General features: G+C 43.0%; 2 protein-coding genes across 3 annotated transcripts in view; both read right to left on the reverse strand.

Annotated features, from left to right (window-relative positions):
• Positions 1 to 408: 408 nt before the first annotated feature.
• The window catches only part of kat7b (K(lysine) acetyltransferase 7b), a 41,558-nt gene continuing 16,281 nt past the window's right edge, over positions 409 to 25,685 (reverse strand). The window contains exons 13-15 of one of the 2 annotated variants that reach the window (XR_015854083.1): positions 11,660 to 11,722; positions 9,003 to 9,156; positions 8,464 to 8,909 (exon numbers count right to left, since the gene is read on the reverse strand). Coding sequence is in view for 1 of the 2 variants with exons in the window: in XM_088360367.1 (XP_088216493.1) it covers positions 11,676 to 11,722 (47 nt within the window). In the remaining variant the exon portion in view is untranslated. Of the gene's footprint in view, positions 549 to 8,463; positions 8,910 to 9,002; positions 9,157 to 11,659; positions 11,723 to 25,685 lie in introns of those variants that run through there. The other variant, XM_088360367.1, reaches the window with a different exon arrangement.
• Positions 2,107 to 4,838, reverse strand: dlx4b (distal-less homeobox 4b). The gene is made up of 3 exons (XM_088360372.1): positions 3,847 to 4,838; positions 3,435 to 3,628; positions 2,107 to 2,747 (listed from the first exon to the last, which is right to left on the reverse strand). The coding sequence occupies exons 1-3, from the start codon at positions 4,175 to 4,177 to the stop codon at positions 2,484 to 2,486; spliced, it is 789 nt and encodes a 262-aa protein (XP_088216498.1). The 5' UTR covers positions 4,178 to 4,838; the 3' UTR covers positions 2,107 to 2,483.

Raw genomic sequence — 25,685 nt, forward strand, 5'->3', positions numbered from 1 at the left:
GTCTCTTTCGGCGTGTGTGTGCATGTGGGGGTATTTGGGCCGGGGGGGGGGGGGTCTTAAGCGAAAGATAAGTGAAATGAACTTGTATGACAAAATAAGCAGATGTGAATATTTTGCAATCTATTAATTCTCATCAAGAGGTCATGTGATCTCCCAGAGTTGACCCCCTTGGCCGCAGCGCCCAACATGTGTGGTCCTCGCCCGAGAACCATTTGTGCTGAAGACAAACGCGCGTGAACGTGTGGGCCCTTCACGTTATCTCTAAATATGAACAAGTGGAGTGAAGGTGAACTATTGAACTTGAATTTGATCCTTGCACGGTAAGAAAAAAGAAATCACTTGGTGCTGAGGTCCCAGTGAGACTTTTACCTCGGTCGACAGTCAACAGGACAGTGTCAGCGCCGGTCTCTCGGGAAGGGCAACGATTCGGGTTGAGGTGGAGGTCGAGAGCTCCTCGGTAAGGCCGATGCGACGACGGAAAGACTTCCAGCAGCTGTCCGGACCGTAGACCCACCGGGTCTGGACTGGGCCTCAAATGGTGAGCTTTGCTGTAAACACAAAAGAAATATATGGGTGAGGAGTGGACAGCTGTGAACCCAAGTTGACCCTGGGCCAGCTAGGCTACACAGTCCGCGTCTCAGAATACATAGTCGAATATATTAGAAGACAAAAAATTGTTTTGAATATGATTTTGTGGGAAATTGTCATTTTTGGCGCGCCTTTTTTTTCTTGTTCAATGTTTGGGATGTTTTGAATGCTTGTAAGCTATACTTTTTTTTTGTTGGATATCGTTCGACTAAGTCATAAAAAGATCCACATCATAGTGACTCCCATCCAACCCTTCCGGGAACAAAGAGCGAGTCTCCATCGCATAAATCATGACATTGGAGGGTGAAGACTTGAGATGGAGATGCAAAGTAGTGATTATGGTTTGGGGAAGTCTCCAGAGAGAGCGTGTAAGTCAACATAATGTCATCTGCAGCGATGTAAACACAATAGCGTGTTTGTGTGTCCTTCCGACGCCTGCCAAAGTTGATTCCAGCCTTTGAATCTCGGGAGGATGCCGCATCGTGTCCCGTGGAAGTCAAATTGTGGAAGACCAAATTGTCACGTCATTGCAGTTAATGATGATAATCACCCTGCTTGGGTTCTTGATATTTCCCCTTGTATTGCGAACGCACAATCATAATTACTTTGAAAGATTCATCCGTCTAATTCCACAAGGCATCATTCTAATCTAGAGATGTAAAATTGCCTATCATTTTCCCAGACGTCTAATCGCAATGCTCAACAAGGCGCATGATTGTCATCAATGAGGAAAGGCTTTGCATATTGCAGTGACAGGGAACTATAAAGAGTCAAGTTTTGGCCGCTCCAATGTGACTTCTTCAGAGCTTCCTCAAAGAAGACACAATTGAGCTGCAAACAAGGTGAGGGTGTCCTAAAAGAAGGTTTAAATTAGGTAGAATAACAAACGTGTGAGCGCTAATGTTAGCTTTGGAAACAAGTGTTTACAATCAAAAACTAATTGCTTATTATTATTTTTTAAAGGTGCCTATAACCAGAAAGCATGACGATAAATATCGCAAACTGCTGCTATAAAATGTTGAGTCAAGATATTTGTCGTGAAAATAATTACGCAGGTTATTGAAAATATTTGAGCTACAGCTGAGCTTTAAATATGAGCCAGTTTGAAAAGAAATTGACAAAAAATGTTAAAATTGTCTGTTTTTCCACACAGCTGTTCCCCCAAAACTGCAGTTTAATTCTAACGTACAATTTTACTAAATTAAATGTGTATAGTACTACAGAAATTATCATGTGTATTGAACTGAATATTTTGTATATATATATATATATATATATATATATATTAGTAAAATTATACATATATATATATATATATACACAAACATAAAAAATTTATGTATATATCTCTAAATATACACATTTACACATACTATAAAATAGACATTTATGCATATAAATAAATACATATTTACTTGGATTTTTTTCATTTATTATCAGTTAACTGAATGTAATATTCAGGATAAAATGCTGTTTTGTTTGTCAAGGTAATAAAACACTGGATTCGTCACAAGGTCATAGCAGCAGTTAATTCATCTTTATGTGTTCAATACAAAACAGAACAGAGACAGTGTTTTATTTGCAGTTCACACGGATTTGTTGGCTTCCATTCCAATGTCCGCTTGCTGTCGAAGCCGGTGAGACATTTGGCGTATTTCAAGGAGGCATCTCGACTACAATTACAAAGTCACAACAAAGCCCATCTAACATCTGTTTGTTAGTTTAATACTCCGAGAATGTGTTCAATGGAGAATGCCTCTGTTAATAATCATGCGTGCAACCAGTTCACAACGCATTCATCCAGGTCCTCTTTGGTGTCTTTGAAATGTTTCGTCAAATGACGCGCAAAATTAGCGCGTAATCCAGCCAGACTCGCACAATCCAACAATCCTCCCTCACATCATCTGATGTCTGGACATGGCCTCCTGGTGAGGATGTTGGCCGGGGTACCAGTGGCCCAAATTGTTCATGTAGTTATTGGGGTACATGGGGCCTCCTGCTTTATTGGCCTGCATGGACACGTCCCAAAGTTGCGGCATCCCGTGAGGCGAGCACGGCGAGGGTGAGCTGGTGCTGCTCAAATGCTCGCCCTCTGCCCCGCTCCCGTGCTTCATGATTTTTTTATACTTGGAGCGTTTGTTCTGAAACCAGATTTTCACCTGTAAGAGGGAGGAAAAAAAAAAAAAGCACAATCTTGATTATTACAGTGGAACTCAAGAAAATACATAATGCTATCATTTTTATTGACACAGCTAGAAAGGTTTTTAATAATTTTCTTTCGGTGTGCCATTGTTTGTATAATCTCATGGCAACGTCGAAATATTAGAAACCATTCCTACATCTGTTATTGTCAAAACTGTCATTAAATAAATTATCATTATTCAAATGATCAGGCCAACAAATGCCGCCGAGGGTGATATTTTTGGAAATTAAATAAACTGTGTATTAATGAGGAGATTTATAGCCTTGGCATTCTTACACACAATCAAATTTAATGTTCACCTCATCCCAAACCAATTTCAGGTAGCTACATGTAATTAAACAGCCTCCAATTATCACACCTATAAATAAAATGATCAGATCTAATACTAAAGGTTTGTGTGTTTGTTCTTGTGGTTAAGTGAGTTAATCAAATCGTGTAATTAGTGGAGTAAATAAGTCAGATCAGTCAGTTAGGTCCAATTACAAATCACAGCAATTATATTCTACCCCCCCCCCCCCCCCCCCCCCTCCCTGCATGCCTGGAATAATCGCTGATCTTTTTTACCTGCAGGGCAAGTTGGTATTTATTTTTTGTTGTTGTTCCAAAACTGGTACTAGTGCATCTGACTGTCTTGGGCACCCACCTGAGTCTGAGTGAGTCCCAGTTTGGCCGCCAGGTCTGCACGCTCAGGCAGGGCCAGGTACTGGGTTTGCTGGAAGCGCTGGTGCAGAGCTTGCAACTGCAGACTGGAGTAGATGGTGCGGGGTTTGCGGATCTTCTTTCCTTTGCCATTTAAACGCATGTCCCGGCTTTCCAGGGCGGGGGACTTGTTGTGATCTGGGAACCAATAAATAAAAGATTAAATAAATTGTGCAAATAATAAAAATAATGGTGCACGACCCTGAATTGATATTTTAAAATATATTTATAAATTATTTTTTCAGACCCTCTTTTGACCCTTAATTATAGTATAGCCAGCATAATTTGAATTAGTGCAGTCACGGGTAATTCGTGCATCCAAGCATGAAGATTTTTTTTTTTTTTTTCCTACATACCTGCGTGCTCTAATCGTCCATGCAGGCTCAAACTGCTGCTGCTGGAGCTGCTATTATTGTTGTGCTGGTAGGACATGTAAGCAGACTGGGGGTGAGAATTCGAAGCGCCGGGGTAGGCGTAACCCAAAGAGCGGCCATAGGACGCGCTGGCCGGGAACGAGCCGTCGTGCTGCGAATTGCCAGCAGCGTGGAAGCCGTGCACGGGGTAAATGTGAGCAAGCCCCGCGGAGCGCTGCTGGTGAGCCGGATGCGCGTGTCCGAACTCGAGAAAAGCCGATTTGGACGGGTCGGGGCCATTGAGGGTGTCAGGCATGAGAGCCATAGACATCATTAGAGCGTCCACACAGGAGAAAAGATGGTTTCATGAGTTCTGAGGAGGAGAACCTGTAGAATATCCAGACGAAAATAACGAAAAGATCCAAGTGCGCGCATCCACAGCGCCCCCCCAAAATCCAATAAAAGCCAAGTTTGTGGAGAAAAAAACAAATCTTTCCAGCTGACAATGCTCGTCAAACACCTCCTGCGTGCAGCTTCAACACACTGCTTGTCTTGTGTCTTGCAAACTCTCTCTCCCTCTGATTGGCCTTCAGCCGCAAACTGTCACTGGAGCTCGAGGAACCTCATTAACATGCGCTAAAACGCGGCTTTGCACGGGCACGCACAAATGTGATGCAGGAACCTCCTTCTATACAATAGCAAAAGATTAAATCATCTACGTCGTGTCATGTGCTGACTGACAGAAGTTCGAGTCCACATGTGTCCAAATAGCGCCTCAAGCGCGCAACGAATATGAGTATTTTTTATTGGCTATTAATATTTTATTGAATAGAAATCCCGCTGGGGAAATTGCTATTTGAAGTGAATATTTGTAACCGCGGGTATTTTAGTAAAGGGACAATACAATACGATTCATGGAACTCAGCACGAGACAAGACATTAATCGAATTAACGGCATAAAATCAAAATCAAATGGAATGTCCTGATGTTAGCTTAACTATTTGTATTTTGCTATACATTTAGTTTTTTTTTTTTTTTGCTTTTAAATGCATTTTTTTCTGCAGACGGAATTTAAAATTTTTATATTAAAATCACAATAGCCAAACGGGTACCATTAAAAACAACCGATAATTTAGATTCCACAAACGAAATAATTTACTGATATCCGCCTTGAATAGCTACAATAAATATCTCAGATAAAATTTTGCTGTTTTATTTTTGCATTTGTTTCCCTTTGGTAGGCCTAGGCGACATTTTAAATGGCAAAATGTTGCGTCATTTCGTAAAACACGCGCCGTATTTGCAGCTTCAGGTAACAAATAAATGCTAAATATATTTGTTTTCATAAGTGTTACGTGTTTGTTTTTTCTTCAACCACACCATTCCCGTAACGGGAGAAAAAAAAAATCGTGGCAGATTTACAAACGGACTCGCTGGCTTGCAAATATGTCACGCAAAAAAAAAAAAAAAGCGACTAAACACGTAGTTCGTGTGCACTAAATGACAAAGTTTATAAAATAAATAAACAGTGATGGGGAAATTGAGAAAACGCGGATGTGGCAAAAGAGGGTGGGAAAGTTGTGCAAACTCAGCAAAAAAAAATGGCACATACGCAAACAGAGGATATGAGTGTAAAAAACGGAATCTTCAAAACAAAAGTAATCCTGTGTTCATAAATGGGCAAATGGAAGAAAACACGGGGAAAAGCCTATTTGTACATCTAAATAGAGCCGTCATGTGTTCGCGCCTATGTACAGTAAGATATGGTCGCATTCTCAAGAGCGTTTGGTGGGCAGAGCGTTGCTGCCGTGTTGTCCAAACCCATCATTTTGGTCAGGTCCTACTAAAAGTCTGCCTGCAGCCACACAGCAAAGGCCTGCTGGGAACTGGAGCACTTCCCCGATCCTCAAAGCAGCCACTCAGCCAAAACAGGCCGCCAGGACAAAGCCACAAATTATTATTATCATGGAACAATTTCATTCACAAGTTGAAATTTTGAGGTCCTCTGAAATGAAGTGTTAACACAGATCTATCCTGTCACTGCATAGGAGCTGAGATGACAATAGGAGAAAGGAATCCAGAACTTGGATTTCTGTACCAATTAATTAGAATCCCTAATTAGAAAATAGGGTTATGATGAGCACCATAGACCTGAGATTCAAAATGCACTTAATTTCTTACATGCAGGTAAGTCGTGCAAAAATCTCAACACCTACAAAATCTCCTAAATTGTGTACGCACATAGAGGAGGACGGGAGGGCCTGCCAGGCTTGTAATTATGTCTGTACAAGGAGCCAAGAACAAAGACGGGCCCTGCAGCCATGGGGCGAAGGGATGGGTCCACGCCATGTCTCTCTTAACACAAACATTTTCTAACCAGTCAGCGCTCCCGAACCTAGCCCAGACTCGGTGGCGTCTCCTCCACGAGTCCTGCGTTGGGGCGTGTTCCGCGCAGGTGTACACTCATACGCACACGAGCTGAGTTTTTCCGTCATGTGTCCGTGACGCAGACGGACAACATTCTTTGTGCATTCCCAAACAACTGCAGCAGCTCTGATCTTCCACGCTGGCACGTCATGTTTTACAAGCTCATCGCAAGAGGAGACCCACGTGGAGCCAAGATGGCGGGCACAAATGGAAAACCTGATACATGCGACGGAGGAAGAGTCAAGGGTCAACAGTAACCACTCTTCCGTCCTTATTGGGCACAACAGAAAAAAATATATACTGGGTGACTAACGTGCAATGATCAATTTATGTTGTGGCCCTATTTAATTAAAAATATGTTGTAATATTTTTGGCTGCATGCTTGACTACATTTTGGTAGGACATGATTTAGATTCATTGGTTGGACTTGATTAACTTAAAAAAAACAAAATACTGTTATAAAGTGGAACTCATGTTAAGCTTGTGTTTTAATCGACTCATTTACATAATGACTGCCAGACAGCATCATCGCCCGGTGTCAACTTTTAATTGATTAGTTGAATAGAAGGCTTCTGGAATCAATTAGGCACAATAAGCTTGTGCAATAATGAGCATGGTGGTGTCACATGGTCACGCGTATTTTAAACGGCGACAATTAGAGAAATTGCATTGGGTCTATTTGGTGCCAGTTGTGACGACGGGGATCTTGGCGCGCTCGAATACGGTTTGCTATACGGCTGACGGACAGGCGGTGATACAGTAGTGGTACTGTTTTGTGTTACTGTGCTTGCTGGAGTGTTGCTGCACTAATAGTACCGCCTCATGCACGCATGCTCCACATCTGGAACAGAGAAGCTAGTCTGGGTCCACGCTGGGTGTTTACAGCTCCGTTTTTTTGTTTTTTTTTTCACGCGCTTCACAAAATCTTGCCAAAGCACACATTCCAGATTCACCAGCTCAACATGGGGGGGAAATATACGCTATGTTTTTCCATTGTAAATCGTGGTCACAGTGCCAAGTGGGTTGGGTAGAACAAAAAAAAAAAAAAAAAAGCTGGCATGCAACACTCCTAACAAGGGGAGGGGGTAACAAAAGTGTGACCCAGAATCCTGCTTTAAGGCCTGCTATGGTTTATGGGTGGCAGATGGGGTCGGGTGAGGGCATCATGGGACAATAGTGATAAGTTAATTACGGAGGAATATTGTGTCCCTATCATCTAGCAAAATAAAATATGCAAATATTAGAAACACCTTGCAGTATAATTTTACCCCACTATCAATTTTTAATCATTACCATTATTCCCCTTTTTTTTGTATATATATATATATATATATATATATATATATATATATATATATATATATATATATATATATATATATAAATATATATATTTTTTATGTATATTTATATTTTCTATATATATATACATATATATATATATATATATATATATATATATTTTTTTTTTTTAATAAGATGGCAGATGGCGGTGGAAATAGCGAAACAAGCGGATGATTTTCCCGGGGGAATTTCAGAAACAATAAAACGCGGCTATAGGTCCTGTGAAAGGACCGGTTTACCAGGTTCGAGGATTATCCTTCTGAGGTTACCTGCCCCCCCTTGGGTAACGTGAACCCCCCCCCTTTGTGGTCCGAAAGCCAACAATGTGCAAGATAAGCGTCAGTTTGAAATGCCAGAGGTGACGAGGATGACAAGTGGAGGAGGAAGGGGGCGTCTGTCTGGCCTTCTGGACAAGTGACGGTTGTGAGGAACAACAACGGTCAGTTGGGAAATGTCAAAACAAGTAGAGGGATCGCACAAATGAAAAATCAATGTTTTGACTTAATGCCGAGCAGGGGTGAGGGAAATATCTTTTGTAAAATATATTATACTAATAAATACGCTCGAGCTTGCTGAAGTCACCTCTCTGTCTTTCCCTCTTGGATGGGAAGAAGTTGAGGGGGATCAAGTTCAGCCGCTGACAACAAGCCTCGTTTCTGTCAAGTGTTAAGTTCCGTTGTAACGTACAATGTGACACAAAGCCAGATTCAACTTCACGTCCGATCAAATAACTTTCATAGAGAAACACGGCGAGCTGATATTACACCATGGCTTATGTGTCTTGAACGCTTTTTTTTTTCTTCTTCTAAGATGTTTGCAAGGAAGACATTTCAAAGCAGTACTCACTAATTTAGTAGAATGAGCTTTGCATTGAAACAAGATGACAATAACATAAACAAGATGACACAACAACATAAACAAGCTGCCTATTTAAATTGCTCTTTTGACCCCCGACCTGGATGTGCACCTTCAGCTGCAGCTTCAAGGTGTTTAACCTTGTCATATTAAAGAGTTTGTCACCGGAGAGCGAGATGACCGATGCCAAGATGGGCCGGGGATTTAGTTTTTTGTTTTGACGTCACCATTTTCTCTAGAAGCGTCACACTGAAGACATGACGCCAACAATGAGATCGAATACCGAGCACCTCATCACGCGTGTAGCTTGGCGTGAATGGTTGACACATCACGCCAGCTCTCTCGGTGAGGCGACGGTTTGAGTCTGAGCAAGCCCGTTTTGAGAAAGGCGCAGCCTCCCGTCAGCTCGGGGCCAAGATTGATGGCCAGGAAGGAGCTACCTGAGGCGGAGATCAAAGTCAGACAGGATACATACGCCTTGACATTTAACTCTTTCATCTCCAACCTTTTCTACACGAGTCACGACCTCTCACCTGTCTATCTGCTTGACCTCCCAGTGATGAATGCTGAAGCCTATTGGGCTATGAAAAGGTGCTTTTGCATGCCGATGGGGGGAAAAAATATCCAAGGTTTAGCAATCCTCAACATGACTTCTTTGAAGAAGCGCTGGAAAATACAACTCCAGTCCTGTAGGTGGCAGTAATGTGCATTACGGGTGATCTTAATTTCACAGCAGCTTCACTTGCTGAATTTTTTTTTTTTAAATGTTATTGAGTTCACCAATACAATCCATGAAAATTAATGTGGAAATGTGTTATTTTAAATATCCAACAATATCCAACAATAAACTGTCGATTTTGATTAGCAAGATCCATTTTGTAAACTGCTTCACCTCACTAGAGTTGCTTATGTTCCGGTAATTCAGCCTTAATGATCAACATTAAAACACAGCAGTATAGTTTCATTCCCAATAATATTAACTTTAACATGAAGCTGCAACTTTAACACTGTGCCTGGCTATATACTAAAATAGTAAAAACTGTATTTAAATGATTCAATTAGCATGCATTGCATGCAAAAAGTCAATAAAATACTTACCTGAACAAATGCTTGCAAACAAACCGATGTCAAAAATCAAAAGCAATTGTGCTGCATGCCAAAGTGAAATAGTACATGTCATTCTTCTCCTTTTGAATACATTTTAAAGCCGAGTATAATTGAAGCGATTGATCAAACTAAGAAAAACGAAATCTCGGTGCTCCTCGGCGTGGGGTTTTCCTCGCCGAGGAGGCTTAGCAGCGGAGGGCTATTTGCATTCCAGCAGTGAGAGTGAGGACAATTAAGCCATTTCCCCTCCAATCTATCTCCCTCCAGCCAGGCAGCCATCCAGGCAGCCCGGCACATCAATGGAAAGCGCAGCTGCTCGGCCCATGTGTGCCAGGCTGCGAGATGGAGGAGAGAAGATTGGGGTTAAAACCCTCCTGGCCCTCAGATTGGCTCCATACCTGAGTCAAAGTGCAGATGAATCAACAGCTGTTGCCGGGCGAAGAAGGGAAACGGAGCTTCTAACCCCGTATGGGAACGCGGCCAATGCTGTTTGTTTCCCCGACAGCATGGGCAAGGATTTTGCATCATTGGAGGGGATCATTGGAGGCGGTTTCAGTTTACCACCACGGGCGCTCCAAACTAGCCACTCCAGAATCAATTAGCCAAATCGCATTTCACCAAAGTAGCTCCGTTGTGCCTTGGACCGCTCAGGCCCCTCGGGTGTCAAAGAGCCCGGCTTAAAGGTGCGAGCGGCCAGCTCGGCTTTAAATCGTGTGGGATTAGACTAAACAAAAAGCCACAGAGGCCCAGTCATACCACTAATAGGGACAAACTTGGATCCAAATGGCAGGTGCTCAAAACTTAATCTCACGGGCCTCACCGGGTATCGCTTTCAACCGTACCCAGCAGCGAAGAGTGTCCTGAACTTGGACGTAATCACGGAAACATCTTTGGAACAAGGACCTCCACCTACGCTAAGCGGCCCTCGCCCAGACCAGGTGATTAATCATTTACATGTGTAATTTGGAACCGGTGTCAAAACAGAAACTGTACACGTGTGTTCTACGGACTGCCACCAGACTTGGCGGAAAACAAGTTCAACAGGGAGAGGAAATAGCGAGACAATAAGGCAGAGATATTTTTCTGCCACCCATGAAGAGAAGCGCTTCTTAAATTGTCGTGTCATGCCAGCGTGCTTAAAACTAATCTGCAGCGTTACAAACGGCTCCAGAGATAAAAAGATGAAAAAAGAGAAATACTGAGACAACACGTGGCGAGTAAAGCTCATCGCTGATGGTGTGCAAATAGAGCTTGGCTTCATAAATACCTTCAAGCGCACGGGTCAAGCGACTTTTGTTTTCCTCAAGTGGCTCAATGGCCTTCTAAGGTCATGACAAAGGATTACAAAGTAAAAACAAACACAGCGGAAGGAGTTGCTTTGAATACACTCAATGAAAGTACAAAGGACCCTCATGGAGTCAACCTTGAATGTTATTATTAGGTCAATCAACTTCCTTAAACACTGAAAAATATTTGGAGGTTTCTTCCTGCTACCTGACATTTGATTCTACGTGAACTTTTTTTTTATTCAAGGTTCCAAGTTAGCCAGATCTTTCCCGCAGTTAACGGGCGTGTTTAAAGGTGGGCACGGGAATGCAAAAAAAAATACCAGTGCCCAATAATCCACCTGTCACCTGAGGGGGATAGGTGTGGCGCTGCAGGCTCTAAGGAGGGGATATGTGCAGGCTACCGTGACTTATGTGGACTCATCTGGCCGCCACCTCAGCGCCCAGAGGGGGAGGGGGGTGTTTAAAGGAGCCTGTCTGGGACGTGAGTTTAAAGTTTCTCGACGGTGAGTGGCTGAGCTTTGAAGAGGCAGCTCCAGTAATGAATTGGCGTATTGTCTCCTCGGAGGGAGAAGAAGCCTCTGGGTGGGACATCACATCAAAGGCTCCGATTTTATTACTTATAGCATCAGTTCAGGTATGCAAGTGGACACAGTGAAGCGCAAAATGTGACCCTTAATAAGGATTTAACATGGGACTAATTGAATTGTTGGGTGGGTGGGTTATTGCCTCAGTACATATTTCTCATTGTTGACATATTTATTATTTTGGAAGACAATGAATAAAATGTCACGTACCTTTCCTGGTTGAGCTTCAAATCTCTGAGTTTGAGTCAGTGATGCAATGGCATTGCTCTTCTTCTGAAAAGAAAAAAAGAATCAATTAAAACAGGATTGTTTTCATAATCGACATTTCAATCATTTCAAATTGACTGTTCAGATAATGCAACAACAAATTATTACTAAGTTCATTATAATTAGGGTTTATTAGCAAATAAGACTTTGTAATAGAAAGATATTTCTAATCGAATCACAATGAATGTAAATGATGAATTTTAAACCTGCAGGAAATCACAGATGGATTAAATGTTGACACCCCTTTTGCTGTCCAAGGGGCGGTGAGGCATCACAGACCACCACCACCACCCCGACCGACCGACACAATCTCCATACTGTATGTGCTGGATCGCCTTACGGTGGGAACACTCGCTCTCTCCCTTCTGCTTCTCGCCAGCTGTGAACGCTGCTAAGTCAGCCAGGCGTAATGTTCTAATTGTCATGTTCCTCTGCTCCTCGTCAGCCACAATGCACGTAGAGAGGTGAATAGGAGCCCTGGCAAACTGGGTGGATCTGAGATTATTTCCACACCTGTTCCTCCAATTTTGGTAATCTGACCGGCTTTCCTGTGTCACACTTCAATTTGGAACATAATTTTCGATAATCCTGCATAACCAAAATTCCTAACACATACATTTCTATTGCTTGCCAATAGATAAATAAAATATTTAAAAAAAAAATCCCTTGGTCTCAATTAGCCATGATGATTTACCTAAGGGGATCTTGTGTTCAAATAAACCATTGTAATTTTTGCCAGGGAGGCAAAATAATTGATTTGAGGGCCCTGAACCACAGAGCAATTACTGACCACTTATTTCTGTTTGTCAGGTACGGCAGCACGGTTTTCAATAAAACAAGTCGAGGGGAAAACTAAAATGTACCTTTAGGGATCGTGTCTCCCTTTGGGAAAATCAAACTGGATTGAGCTTGTCTGCAGAAGACATGATTTTTTTGCTGCCTCAGAATCTTTTGTGCCATTCTTGAATGGTCATTTTTATGCACGAGATCTCTTTTCACGAAAAATGAAGTACGTGGTTTCTTCTGTTTTTTTCTTCAAACTCATTTGATGATGGATTAGAAAAGTTGATAGAAGCAATGCAGGGCGAGGCAACAGGCGATCAAAAAATTCAGAATATAAGAAGAAAATCATTTGAGCGACGACGTTTTTCGAATATCTCCTTATAAGTCAACGAAGCTCTGAGCATTTCGTCGGACGTGACCGGCGTCGGCATTGGTGCGCTTCCTGTGGGTTTGTCCGCCAGTCTGGCCCGTGACGAGATCTCACGATAAAGTTTGGGCCCGTTTTCCCTACATCTGCCTCCTCCGGTCGGTCACATTAACTTGGAACTCATTAGTCATAATCGGCTCCCTGTAGGCCAGCCTTGAATAACCTCTGTCTGGCAAAAGGCATCGCTCCAAACGCTCCAAGCGAAATGTGCTTGACCCAGATACAAAAAAAAAACACTTATCTGATGCATGGAGGTTTGGAACTTTTCCTGTATGGAAGTAGATTACAGATCTTGCTTGTGAGAACAAAACTGCTGCTTTGCAAAAAACTGCACATACACTGGGTGGGCTGTTTTGCAATTAATTGATAAACACAAACCAATGCATAAATCCACTGATAAAATGGTGGCTTAGTCTCTCATTTCCACAAAGCTACAGAGGCAAAGAGATGAGCAAGCAGTAATGGGAGGTTCGCAATTGACTTGAGGAATTTGGTCTCGCTTCACGGTGACGTGACCAACTGGTAGCGATAACGCTACAGAATGACTGATCTATCCCGCTCATACCGAAACAAGGAAAACAGTACTTCAAACACATCCATATTTCAGTGACAGCAAGCTCCAGGGTAAAACAACCCATTTACCTGTAATCTGTTTTCAAAGGCGCCTAGGAGGAGCAAGGTGGGCCCGTAACCACGACAAAGCCCGTCTAAGGAGAGCTCTGCCTTAGGAGACTCTCGTCAAGTGTTAAAAAATAGAAAGACGAGAGGTTAGGTGAAGCTTCAATTGACCACAGCTTGACCTCATTTGGCTGCATCCCTTCAGGCTAACGTTGTCATGTTGCTCGACACGAGAGTTACGGAAGTGTACGGTCACCCCCCCACATGCTTTTACCTTCCTGCTGTATAAATGGATTGTTGGGTCAGAAGGAATGTTGCATTAAACCCAAGCAACAATGACCACCAACAAAAGCAAAAGAACCAAACCCGACTTAGGTACCGCCCCCTGGACATACAATGCCGTTGCGTTACCTCAATACTCAACCTGCCCCTCCAATTCGACCCAACCCTTGCCCCCCTGCCAAGCCAAGAATGCTGGAGGACAGTGACCTTTTCACCCAAGAAGTCCAACCATGGTTTCTCAGGAAGATTATCTCGGGGAAAAGGTACCAGGTGTAGTACTCAATCCTGGGTGGAGAGTATTCCAGTATTCTGGAGGTGGACCAGACGCCAAATTAGGAGAACCCATGTCTTGGATGTCATGATGTATTGAAACAACCTTGCAAGCTTTTTATCTTTCACTGGTTTGGCCATCATTCAAAAATGTGAAACCAATTTTGTAGTGAGGCAGCAGGTTTCTATTACCAGCCCTTCCAATATGAAGAACCAAACTTGGTCTCATTTAAGGGGCTTTTCCTCAATGGTAGCAGAGATCACAAACAGAAAAACGAGGCACTGGGTTTTATTTCGAAAGTTCCATTGACTTCTGTGTTGTTGTTGGACTGATGCCCAAAAGCGTTTGGGAGGCTCCTATGAGGACGGTGCCACAGGGGGCGCCGTCAGGTGTGTTCTACCCTGCTTAGGTGCTCATCAGGTGGCTCACGACAGATGTCCAGGTGGCAACAGTGATCCACGACTGGGGGGCCCCAATTTCCCCAAACGCACACATATGCACATTCCCAAGAGGTATGGCTCGAGTCAGATTCACCGACATAGGGTTGCGCAATTTGAGGTGAGGCTAAGTCTGCTGGCGCACTTTACGTCTTGCCATTTTATTGACGTAGGGAAAAATGCAAAATCAGCACTTTTGCTATTAACATTTCTGAATTCACATCCCTTTTATAGGTGGGTGGTGGCAAACAATTTTTTTTACGAAAAGGCCGAGACGTAACAATCTACTGTACAGCTGCCTGGCACATTGAAGGATTACCTCAACCCCATAAAATTGCAGCAGCGGTAGAAGAAAAGCAGCAAAGATAAACAACAGCAAAAAGTGATTAGAAAAGCTCCTGAGACACTCGAGAAATTAACATCTCGCCAACAGCTGGGTGTTACCTCAACAGACCAAAACAAAAAGCAAAAAAAAAAAATCTTTCCTCAATTAAGGCTTTCACAAAGCATAAAGTTTGAAATTCCAGTGCTGGGATAAAAGCCTAATCCAAGGAGCTCAGTCGTGATAACCAAAGTTAGCAACCATTACTGCAAAGTGTTGCCAGATGCTTCAACAGCACAACTAGCGCTCGATCCTATCTTGGCTTTTAAGTCTTCAGATAAACAAGCCTGGGTTAGCGATGAGATATCAATCATTCCCATTAATATTTCAACGAACGGCTGACATTGTTGCGCAAATAGTTGCACATGAGGACAAAAAAAAAAGTGCAACGAGGTTATAAAAAGCCTCCAGCTTCTTCTATTGGCACGGCGCCATGAACATACATTAAAACGCTGAAGCTGCAAAAGCCACCTGTTGCTAACGTTATATAACATTTGATTTATTGCGGGTGATAAGAAAACATGTCTGTTATTCTATATTTACTTTGAAAATGATCTGGCAAATACTTTTAAGAATATTACTAATGTGCTCACGCTTGTAAAACATTTGCATCTCAAATCCATTCGATAAAATATAAAGTAGTGGCAGTTCCTATTGAGATTTCTTCAACTTGTTTTTCAAGAGTTTTTATTTTTATATGGACCGTGAAACAGGTGCGCTTTTTGAATTCCCCGAAATCATTTATGCACGCAGGAAACATCACATCAGAGCGAACTGGCAGGTCTGAAAAGAAGCAAAAAAGGCATTGTTTTCTTTCACTCTGGGATTTGTTTCTGCAGGAAGTTGCAGCTTTGTGCGCATCGAGGCACGATGGAAACCTAATCCATCAGGGAAGATCGAGGCGGGTGGGCCCGCGGTGTCTGATACTGGCCAGACGCCTCGGTGACAGCTCCTGCTTCGGCACTGATGCACGTGTTACCCGGCAACAGAGGGCCAAAAGGGGACAGAGCCACAAAAATGGAAGAAAACAAAATCCCGCAAATGAAACATTCATGAAAATTCCCAAACCATTGTCGAAGATATGGCGAGTGATATAAGAAATGATCTGCCTCACATGACTTTATTATTGAACAGATTTTTATTTTTTTACTCGTCGCCGCTAATTCTCTAACAGCTCGGTAATCGTCAGATCGAATGTCGGCAGTGGCAAACAGAAGCATGCGCTCTCTTTGTACTAATCCACACAAGCGGCTTCCTACTCCAATCAAACCTTTTGTAAACTTCACAACTCGTACGCCGCCGACACCTCGGCTGCTTTATTTCAAACCACCTTCAGACCACAAATAGGCCTAAATCGACTCAATTACTTAGTGCCTCTTTAAATACTTGGAGCGCATTTAGTGATCCTTTCCAGCAACGGGTTCTGTGATAATGTGCTCTTCTTTATTTGATTTCCGCATTCAAACAGCCATTACTGGGTCACATGATATTGGATATTAGATACCAATATTGGATTTTTCTTGTTTGGGTTTTTACTGACGTCAGCAACATTAGATTTAAAAAAAAAAGAATCTTAAAGTTAAATACAACTGAACTATACTTAAACAGCAACTCTTTTAGGTACCACTAGAGGGTGCCATTCCGACTTTGTTCGGAATTGAATTTTTATTCCGTGTTCGTGCAACCTAATCAGAATTTTTGTGAAGGAAATGTTGATATTTACTTCCCTATTTTTACATTGCTGTATTTTTGCAAAAGGTGATTTAAAAAAAATCATTATATGACATTTTTCTAATATTTTGTATTGTACATTTATTTGTACTACATTAGACCTAACAAGTCTAGATCTCATTTCTTATGAATTATGCTATTTTCGCGCATGACGCATTTTGATACGAACCCCTTCAAAAATGATTACCGCTGAGCTTCGCCAATATTAAATACAGAAATAGGAGAATATAGTCGATGAAATTCAACACTTCACCCATTTCAGCCCGCATTGGTAATAATGCACACTTGTGCCATCCCGTCGCAGCACTGAGAGACAGTGAAGGTGACAGACGAGCCCGTGCTCCGAGTGGGCCGGCATATGGGAGCAATCAGCGAAAGTGGGGGTCTGCCGGCCCAACGGTAATTAGCACACGGCCTCATGTTCATGTTTCTTATAATAGCTCAACACAGGCCGGTGTGGACTAAAAATAAACAGGGCAATTAGGGGCGGTGAGGAAGGTCGTCATTTCAGGGGTGTGACCTTTGAACCCGGGTCAGAACCCGTATAGAGGTGTCCATGTGGACCACCTGCACCCTGCTAGGTCGCTGGGGAAAGAAGCCATGTCGTGTTTATGTTAGGGGTCAGGCGCAACATTAGATGCTTGTTGGCTAAACTGGACGTGTGAGTAAACATTGTCTATTTATATCAAGAGACTGAAAGCGGGCTGTGTTTTGGATGCAACCAAACTAGCAACGGCTAGTTATGCACTTGCTAATGGCTCACATAAAAAGTTCTGGTCAATACAAAGGGAATTTGATTATAATTGAGAGCAGAAATTGGCCAGCAAGGAAGATCCATTTTCTGGTTGTTGTCATGGCTAGCTACCTACAGCTCCAAAAGTTTCAACTTTTTCTTTTACAGGTAAGTTTTTTTTTTAACCTCAAAAACCTTTTCACCCGTGAATGTGTTTTCATCTAAATGAGTCCACATTTGAGCTTCAGCATGAATCCTGCTCCTCTTGCATTGGCGCAGATGTTCACATCAGAGTCCCGCCTCCAAAAAGTAAAAACCTTTCACACCTGGCAACTCTCAAACACAACTTGGCACCAAAAGAAGTAGCAAAGGTTGTCCCGTCCTGACCTTTCACCTCTTGTGATGTCAATGAACCTCTCGTCCAATTAAATGATGGAAGCGTCCCTTGGACGTGTCAAGCACAAAGACAAATGATTCCATTAGATGAATCTTTTTTTCTCTTAATGGCAAGCAGAGAAACACAAAATGTTTCTATTACTGGAAGTCATTTGCGCGTTTTTTGTTGTTGTTTGGTGCCTGAGTGACTCCAGAAAAACAGCAGCAGAAAAACTTCAGTTTGTCAACATGATTCAATGGCAGACTCAAATGTGATTGACTGTGAACAGAGCTGGCAAGGTGCAATGACAAGGAAATCATATTGTGTTGCTTTGCATACGAAGCGGATTAATGGCAGTACGTTGGGGCCTCGGCGGGCCAAGAGAAACAGCCCGAGCAAGCCGCACATCCACAGGCCTCGCTATTTTTAAACCCACATTTGGCCTCGGAGCTGCACGCCTACCACAGCAAAGGCTGCTCGATCCATCATGGAAGCCAAGCACAAAGACAATGTCAAAGTCTGGAAGCTCAAAAGCACCAGCAAGGCCAAATAATGTATTTTTACTTTCCGGTTCTTGCCCGCGAACTTGACTGACTGAGCGATGACAATCGGGATGGGCTAACATTCGCACTCTGCTTTCTTTCTCCAGAATTTTTCGCCAGGTCCTTCACGAAGCTTCAATTTGACCTGGTCATCGGACAAGCCCCCCTTGACCCCCCGAGAGAAGAAAGACCCCTACGCCGCTTGCAAAGTGTTTGTTCTTACTGTCAGCCTTCAATTGAGGATAATTGTCTCTTTTAGATCTCGAGGGCCTGTGATCTGCCATCCATTGAGCCCAAAAGGAGGTTATGTTTCACCTAAGGAAGGGTGGAGGTGGGGAGGGGATCCAACAAGGGCCGCCTTGACATTGATGTAAACATAGCATCGACATCAGAAGGTTAATACGAGATTCTTAAGACAAATAGTTGGATCATATTTTGTGGAATGCAGTCATTCGGTACGCCGTATTAAATATCTCAAATGTTTCTTTCCAAGGTTCAGAACGTAAGCGGTGCCTTGAGTTACAAATGACCCAACATATGAGATTTTTTTTTTGGTCTTTCTATCCAAACTTGAATGTCGCCCTCCTCCCACTATTTGGGCAACCTCTCCATCTCCCTATCAGCGCCAGGTCGTCATACTCTCTTCCTGGCTGCTGCTTCAGCGCCTCATGTGGGGACAATGTGTGCGCTGTGCTGTGGCAGAGGAGACAGCCGTCAGTCTGTAAAAAAAGGAAGTGGTGCTGTTTACCCCAGAGGAGTAGGAGTGCTTATCCTGACTCGCCGACTTTGATCTTTTACTGTTAATCACTTCCTGCAGCGCCCTGTATGTGAACTACACTAAGGGCCCAGCTGCCATCTTGGGTTCTTCAATGCAAAGAAAGCAAACCAAGTATTAGACTCCTAATCATCACACATTGACAGCTTATTTTTTTCCCATTGGTTTCCCCTCTCATGTATAAAAGTATTTAACGTCGCATGAAGTAAAATGCCATTTTTTTTTTCAATTTGAGTTTGTCCCCTATGCTAGCTGTCATTGGTGGAAGCCCACCTTCCCAGAGACAAACACCACATGTCTCAACCCCCTGAGCATCTGAGAGCATTTAAAAGGACTTTTGAAATGGGACGGCCGACACCCCACGACTGAAATTTAGAAGTGCACCCAAGGACTTTCTACCTCAAATAAGACTACGTCTGACCTCTAGTTAGACCATTGGATGATGGCTTGTCATGCATAGAAAGGCGGGTTTTGAAAGACTCCGTTGTCCAGCTTGCCTTGCTTGCTTTGCGTAGACGAGATGATGAAAAGTATCCGTGTTTGTGTGTGAGTTGCTTGAGTTATGTGTCTACGTAGAGTCAATGGCGTGCGGCTTGACGGTGAGTTCATGCAAAGTTGGGGAGTGGGATTATTCGTTGACTGTGGTGGCGCATCTTTGTGTTTAGACATTGAGCAATGAATGCCCTCCCCCTAGGGCCGTTTTGAAACATGCTGCCAGCTTTGCTTTTACTGCTTTGTTTTTGTACAATTTGGCAAGCCAGAAACTTAACATAGTGCCATCCAAATTAATCAATGCAATACCCACCGAAAGGACACTTGATTCGGTACACATGCACAACAAAGAGCCAAAAGCGAGTCTTAAAGATTCTCCCATTTCAAAGATGAGAAACGAGTATTCATCCCAAAATGATTTATTGCAGTGGTTGTAGGATGAAGTTGTCTGAGAACTTTCGAATATTCTTGGTCATAATATGATGGACGTATCAGTGCTGTCCAATGCCAAGCCTGTCCCTCCATATTAAAATATTTTTCTCTCCTTATTTTATTTCTTAAGTCTTGGGACTTATTGGGCTAACCTGGAACCTCAGGAATCATTTTGTATTTGATTTTGTTGGATCACGCAACACACTGTACATTCCTGGCATGTAAATAAATACATAAAATGAGAGAGTAAGCTCCGAATCGCAATGTAACAAACACCACATAGTTGTAACAGTAACATGTGGTTAGAATTTCAAATCACCACATAAAACACAAACACAACCTTACACAATATAAGACTTTGCCATCCCGGGTTGCAACTCTGACTCATTCCGTTCGAGTGTGAGGTTTCGTCTGGGTCTTTTTCCTGCGACTCCTTATGTGTGTACGTGTATGTCTGTGTGTGTTTTTGATGAGGCTTGCGTGACTAGCGTTGGAGTGTTCGAGCCGAGAGTGGAAAGGTTCCTCCTCTCCTGCCTAAAGGGAAATAGCAGTGCATCAAACTTCTTCTAATCCCACAGAAACTTTTTAAAAGGCCGCGTAAAACAAGCAAACTCCCCTCGGGTAACTTTGCTTAGCATACTGGTATTATGATATCTTGCATCAACACAACAGTTCCAACAAACCCAAATCAGTCAAGTAAATAAATGCATGTTTTGAAAAGTTGGTTTTTGTTTTGGTTCCACTCCAGTTTGGAGGGAGAATGATGTGGAAGAACTGGACTTGGTTACAAGTAGACCAGAATCAGGCCAAACAAAAGAAACTCAGGGTGGTAGCAAGCCGCTCTTACCGCAAAGGGCAAGTCAAGTCGGGCCACTCTTCACAAGTACAATAATAATCAGAATTTGTTTTTGGCATGCATCTCAGGAGATTTACAAATGACGTCTCTCCACTTAGCAGGTTTCTGTGGCTTCATAGCAGTTGAGGTGAGTCCGACTTGTCATCTCACCGCCTTAACATTTGTTACCTTAACTGGCCTGGCTTGTTTTTTTTTAAATGGTGGAAGCGATGCCCAAATTAATCACTTGTACACGCGTGGAGGATTTTGCATGGGTTGTGACAAGCAGCTGCTGTCGCATGATGTCACAAAGGATTCCGAGTCGTATATCATCGGAAAGAATCTATATCATTACCGGTCTGGAGTCTTGGTTGGTGCTGAGGATTTCTGTTGTTTATGGCAATGACGCTCTCTCAGTATCAAAGTGTTTGGGGCGGAACAGTGGTGCCTTCTTGGGATTTTCTCCACATGTCGCATCGCTTTCATTTGTCTTTCCAAAAGTAGCAGATGTCACTTCTCATGCTAACTGCCGTCACTGGGAACGTGAGATGCGGAATCATGTTTGGAAGTCAGTTCCAGACAATATTTGCTGGATTTTTTTGCTTCAGCTGGCTAAAAAATGCTCAATTTTGAAAAGTAGCTCTAAACATGAAAGATCTGATGCATTAAGAGTGGGAGTAACCGCAATCGAGGGGGGGGGGGGGGGGGGGCAAAGTGGAGGGATGCCCCCTGCTGCTTCCCAATCCCAGTGACAATGTGACAGGTGGAGGGGGCCGACCCATTTGGGTGTTCCAGGCAGGGCCTCGGGGACGAGCTTCACCTGTTGCGTTCATGCCCTGACAGGTAAGACCCACCTTCCATCAAGCCCACCCCACCCCCACCGCAGTCACCCGGTCCCCAGAACCCAACAATTCTTTTATTCCGTGCTGGAGTTCAATCTGTCCTATTCAGCCCCCTAGTGCGCTTTGGGCAGATGTGTGTCAGCTTAAAGGTTCCCATCTGTTGTCCTTGAATTGGTGCCGGAGAGAAGCTAGGACTGCCAGGAAGTGGAATTGCGTTTTCTTCCATGACCGGGCCTAGAAAGCCTTCAATGATATTTGTGTTGGAGTGAAGAAGGAAACATTGATACTTGTCATTGTTGTCGGAAGATCAAAAACTCGCTTGTCGTCATTTCTTGGATGTGTCTGTTCTCACTGTCGCACATGTCTCATAAAATTATTGACAACAGTAACATGAAATCAAGTTATAATTATGTGGCAGCTGAGAGAAAAGCTTTCACGCGATCTTGTGCATCAAAAAAATCATTTTAATGTTGCATTTTAATGATGATATGCATCATCGTTAACATCTTGTGCTACGATTTGGAACTGTTCATAATTCTCTCCATCTTGACTGGGGTCCCAGTTCCAGCAGAGGAAAAAGAGCCCCAAAGCTTCACTGCGGAAAAGGTGTTCTTGAGGACACTAAAACTGTTTTTTTAAAAAAATGTAGATGACCAACAATATCATGTGGAAGTTGCTTAATCAAGACAGATTTGGTGGGCTCCCATGGAAGTGGTGGCCTGGTGCCGGTGAACACAAGCGCTTTTGTTTGTGGGAATCGGCCTCAGGTGCAGTTGACCCCTGACCTCTAAGCCTGCAGGTTGAACAAAGGGCCATTAAGTAGAGCTGGGCATGTCTCCACTCCAGAATGACTGAGACTGACTGAGAGACTCACCCCCCTAAAAAAGTGTGTAAAGGGTCAGAACTCCACATATCGAAGATCTTTTAGCTTCATTTTTTTTTTTTTTTTTTTTAATACAATGAAATAATTAGGTGTCTAAAACAAATAGGACACTTCATCCTCGTGTAAAACAGAGACCGGGTTAACGAGTAGACTTATTCTACCCCTGATATGGATCATCTATCAATCGGCTAGCCTTTAGGAGAAGACATCCAGCATCAAACAAGCGCTGACAGCCGTCATCGATGCTTGGGAATCCTGAGCAGCTCACTTCATCATTTGATCAGGGGAACAAGGTCCCCCCTAGAAGTAGCCCCCTTGTCCGCCTGTCACCGACAAAACAAAGTCGAGACAGCGGCGTGTCCTCTGGGCTATTGCTGGTGACAGCCACGTCCCTTCGGACTTAGCAGCAGCACACAATGCTCCCAGTCTCTCGCAAGACCCCGATGGGACAATGGTCTCATTCAGATCGAAAAAGATTGCGTTGTGCGGGCATCATGCATACTGACTGCCTTTACACCTGAAACTGACAGGTGGCTGATGGCCGCGGCTGCTTTCTGCATATTCCCAACAATTTTTTTTTTGCCCTTCCACCAGAGGACAAGGATGCCAACTGGTAGCTTCAAGTTGCTCCATGTATCCTGTGTGGAAATATTTTGCTGTGTCTGCATGGAGGTTTGCCCCCCCCCCCTTCCCACTCTCCTTTCTGGCTCAAGACTGCCCCCTAGTGAGACCACCTGGAAAATAAACTGTCCGCTGTCTTGAAATAGAGCTCACCATCTCAATGTCCAACGAGTAGGAGAGGATGAAGGTGAGCTTTTCGATTGCGCCATGCAAGAGTTGCTAAATCTCCCATTATGGATGCAGAATAAAGACATAAAGTGTTTTGAAAGGAGGCGGGAGAAGGAAGAAGAAACTGTGCTAATAAGGCTCTCAAAATGAGAGTGTTATTGTTCACTAATAAAATGGGTGGAGGTTGCAGAACAGTTCCTTCTTCCAACTTGGATCTTCAAATACATTCCTCAGTGGTGAGTGTCTGTTGGGCATGTGTTCCAGCTACAGTTGGTCGCGTTGGCATCAGAAACTAGCTTAGCAAGTTCCTTCACTGCCATGTGCAATTATTTCCTTCGCTAGAAACAACTGTCGCTTCCTTTTACAAATTTGAAAATATCTTGAGGTTGAACGTCAATGTAGGATCATGACAAATAGTAATGCTAACTTATGTGAAGGACTGTCAACGAGGCAAGATGCATAGCGGGTAATTTGGGAGGCATTAGCAAAATGGTTCCTCCTTCAAAGACTTTTAGTACATTGTCTTCCGCTATTATCCTGATAGAAAGCACTTCATTAGTGGGAAGGGAGACGAGCTGTCAGAATGTTGCTGTAATTAGTGACGGGGTGGAAACAGGAGCTGGAAGTGGGGGGACGCGGGAGATGTGAGATGGTCAAAGTGGTTGAATTATTCAGAGTGGACTCGGGCTGATCTCTCCACCTCCATTTAGTTTACAACGTGGAATACATATTAACACACTGATTTTAAAGGGCATCGGAATCGTTAAGTGTGATTTTTAATCGTGGTTATATAGTTTATAGGTCTTGCTGGCCGATAATACACTAAAAACGTACGTTTAAAGTATATCTTATAAAATATATATTGTACATTATGTAGTTTACATGACACTAAATTAATTGTATATATCAATTGATCCACAACTGATTTGCCATGACAGATCAGTGTCACGGGAAATTATTCCATTTTAAACGCACGTCACAAAAATCCACTTGGGTCTCGATGTTCTGATGCGGGATTACAGGTGTTAAATTTTCTTTCCACTGTGCAAGAAGAACCACGGTCTCGGTCCCATGCGGTTGAACATTTGGATGTATACGTGCGACAGCGGACACCTGAGAGTTATTAAATATTCATCGCAGCTCTGAAACCCCTCCGACTGTCTCAATTAGTTCTTCTAAGACCTCTGGCCTAACAGTACTTTGTACCTTGTTGAAAACAAGAGAGCGTGTCTCCTCCACCACAAGGGCCAAGGTGGTGCGGTACGGCATTTCAAGCTCCACTGGTGTCATCGCTGATAATTTTTTTTTGCTGTACTGACTAAGCAGAAGAGAACATTGTGGATCTAGCTATACTTGGTCTCAATTTTCATAATGAGACAAGTGAAGAGGTATAAATCCTAAGTCTGGCTGTGTGGAGAGAGAAAGAGAACGGAGCCTACTGATAAATAATGCAAAAGGTTGACCTAAGAGTGTGACTAATCCAAACCTCTTGACACGCGACGGGCATGACTCACACGTACCTCGATAGCGACTTTTTCTTTTCGACAAATACCCTAAAGGAGTTTGAAGTAAATGTGTATTTAGAAAGGCAAAGGTACAATCTTGCAACCATCAGGAATGACTGCACCGTTTTACATCTTAATTTGGAAACCAGTTGATCCAACCAGAGAAAAAAGTTGGCAGCACAACAAATAAACTGGCAGTTAGAACATTGCTTTAAGCAGCATGTCATCTCAGGTAAATGTTTGATTTCATTTTGTAAGTATGCGTACCATCGTATTAACTCGTGAGACTTTTAAACAATTGTAATTTCTTTGGCTAGTTCCAAAAGATGCAAAAAAAAATATTCAAATCTAGCGCCGTAGCCTTCCGACTATGACAGGTGAATCTGAGCTGCACTTGTAGTGTTGCGTAATTTGGCGAGAAGTTAATGGCCCAATAATGCTATAACACTCAACGATCTCATCCACGCAAAACCCTGCTGCAATAGAAGTTTCCCTCGATAATTGGGGCAATTAGAGATTCCCTACTCCACCGTGCCTGCTTGCGGAGGAACCCTGCTATTACTGTAACTGACAGCTTCTTCTCAGGAGGTCTGCACTCATCTTATCTTGTATCAGTTTGCCGGAGTTGATATGAAAGAACAACTTAGCTAATGTAAACAACCGACGAGAGAAAGTTGAGCATTTACGGCATAACGAGGGGTAGCATGAGAATAGGACCATGAAAACCAGAAGCTAATTGATACGCCATAGTTATTTGCATGTATGCTTCTTCTATAGGTGTAAATATACGGCCTGAAACGAGTTATGGAACAAAGTATCCATGCCGGCAGCTGT

Source organism: Syngnathus floridae, chromosome 18 (assembly GCF_059516105.1).
Source record: "Syngnathus floridae isolate MCC-2025c chromosome 18, RoL_Sflo_1.0, whole genome shotgun sequence".
NCBI lineage: Eukaryota > Metazoa > Chordata > Actinopteri > Syngnathiformes > Syngnathidae > Syngnathus > Syngnathus floridae.

What these genes read in the sequence shown, in the direction of transcription:
- dlx4b (XM_088360372.1), bottom strand. Translation starts at nt 4,177, where the DNA reads ATGATGTCTATGGCTCTCATGCCTGACACCCTCAATGGCCCCGACCCG. An exon ending in TGGACGATTAGAGCACGCAG is followed by an intron (nt 3,629 to 3,846) that starts GTATGTAGGAAA and finishes ATTGGTTCCCAG; the next exon opens with ATCACAACAAGTCCCCCGCC. An exon ending in TGGGACTCACTCAGACTCAG is followed by an intron (nt 2,748 to 3,434) that starts GTGGGTGCCCAA and finishes TCCCTCTTACAG; the next exon opens with GTGAAAATCTGGTTTCAGAA.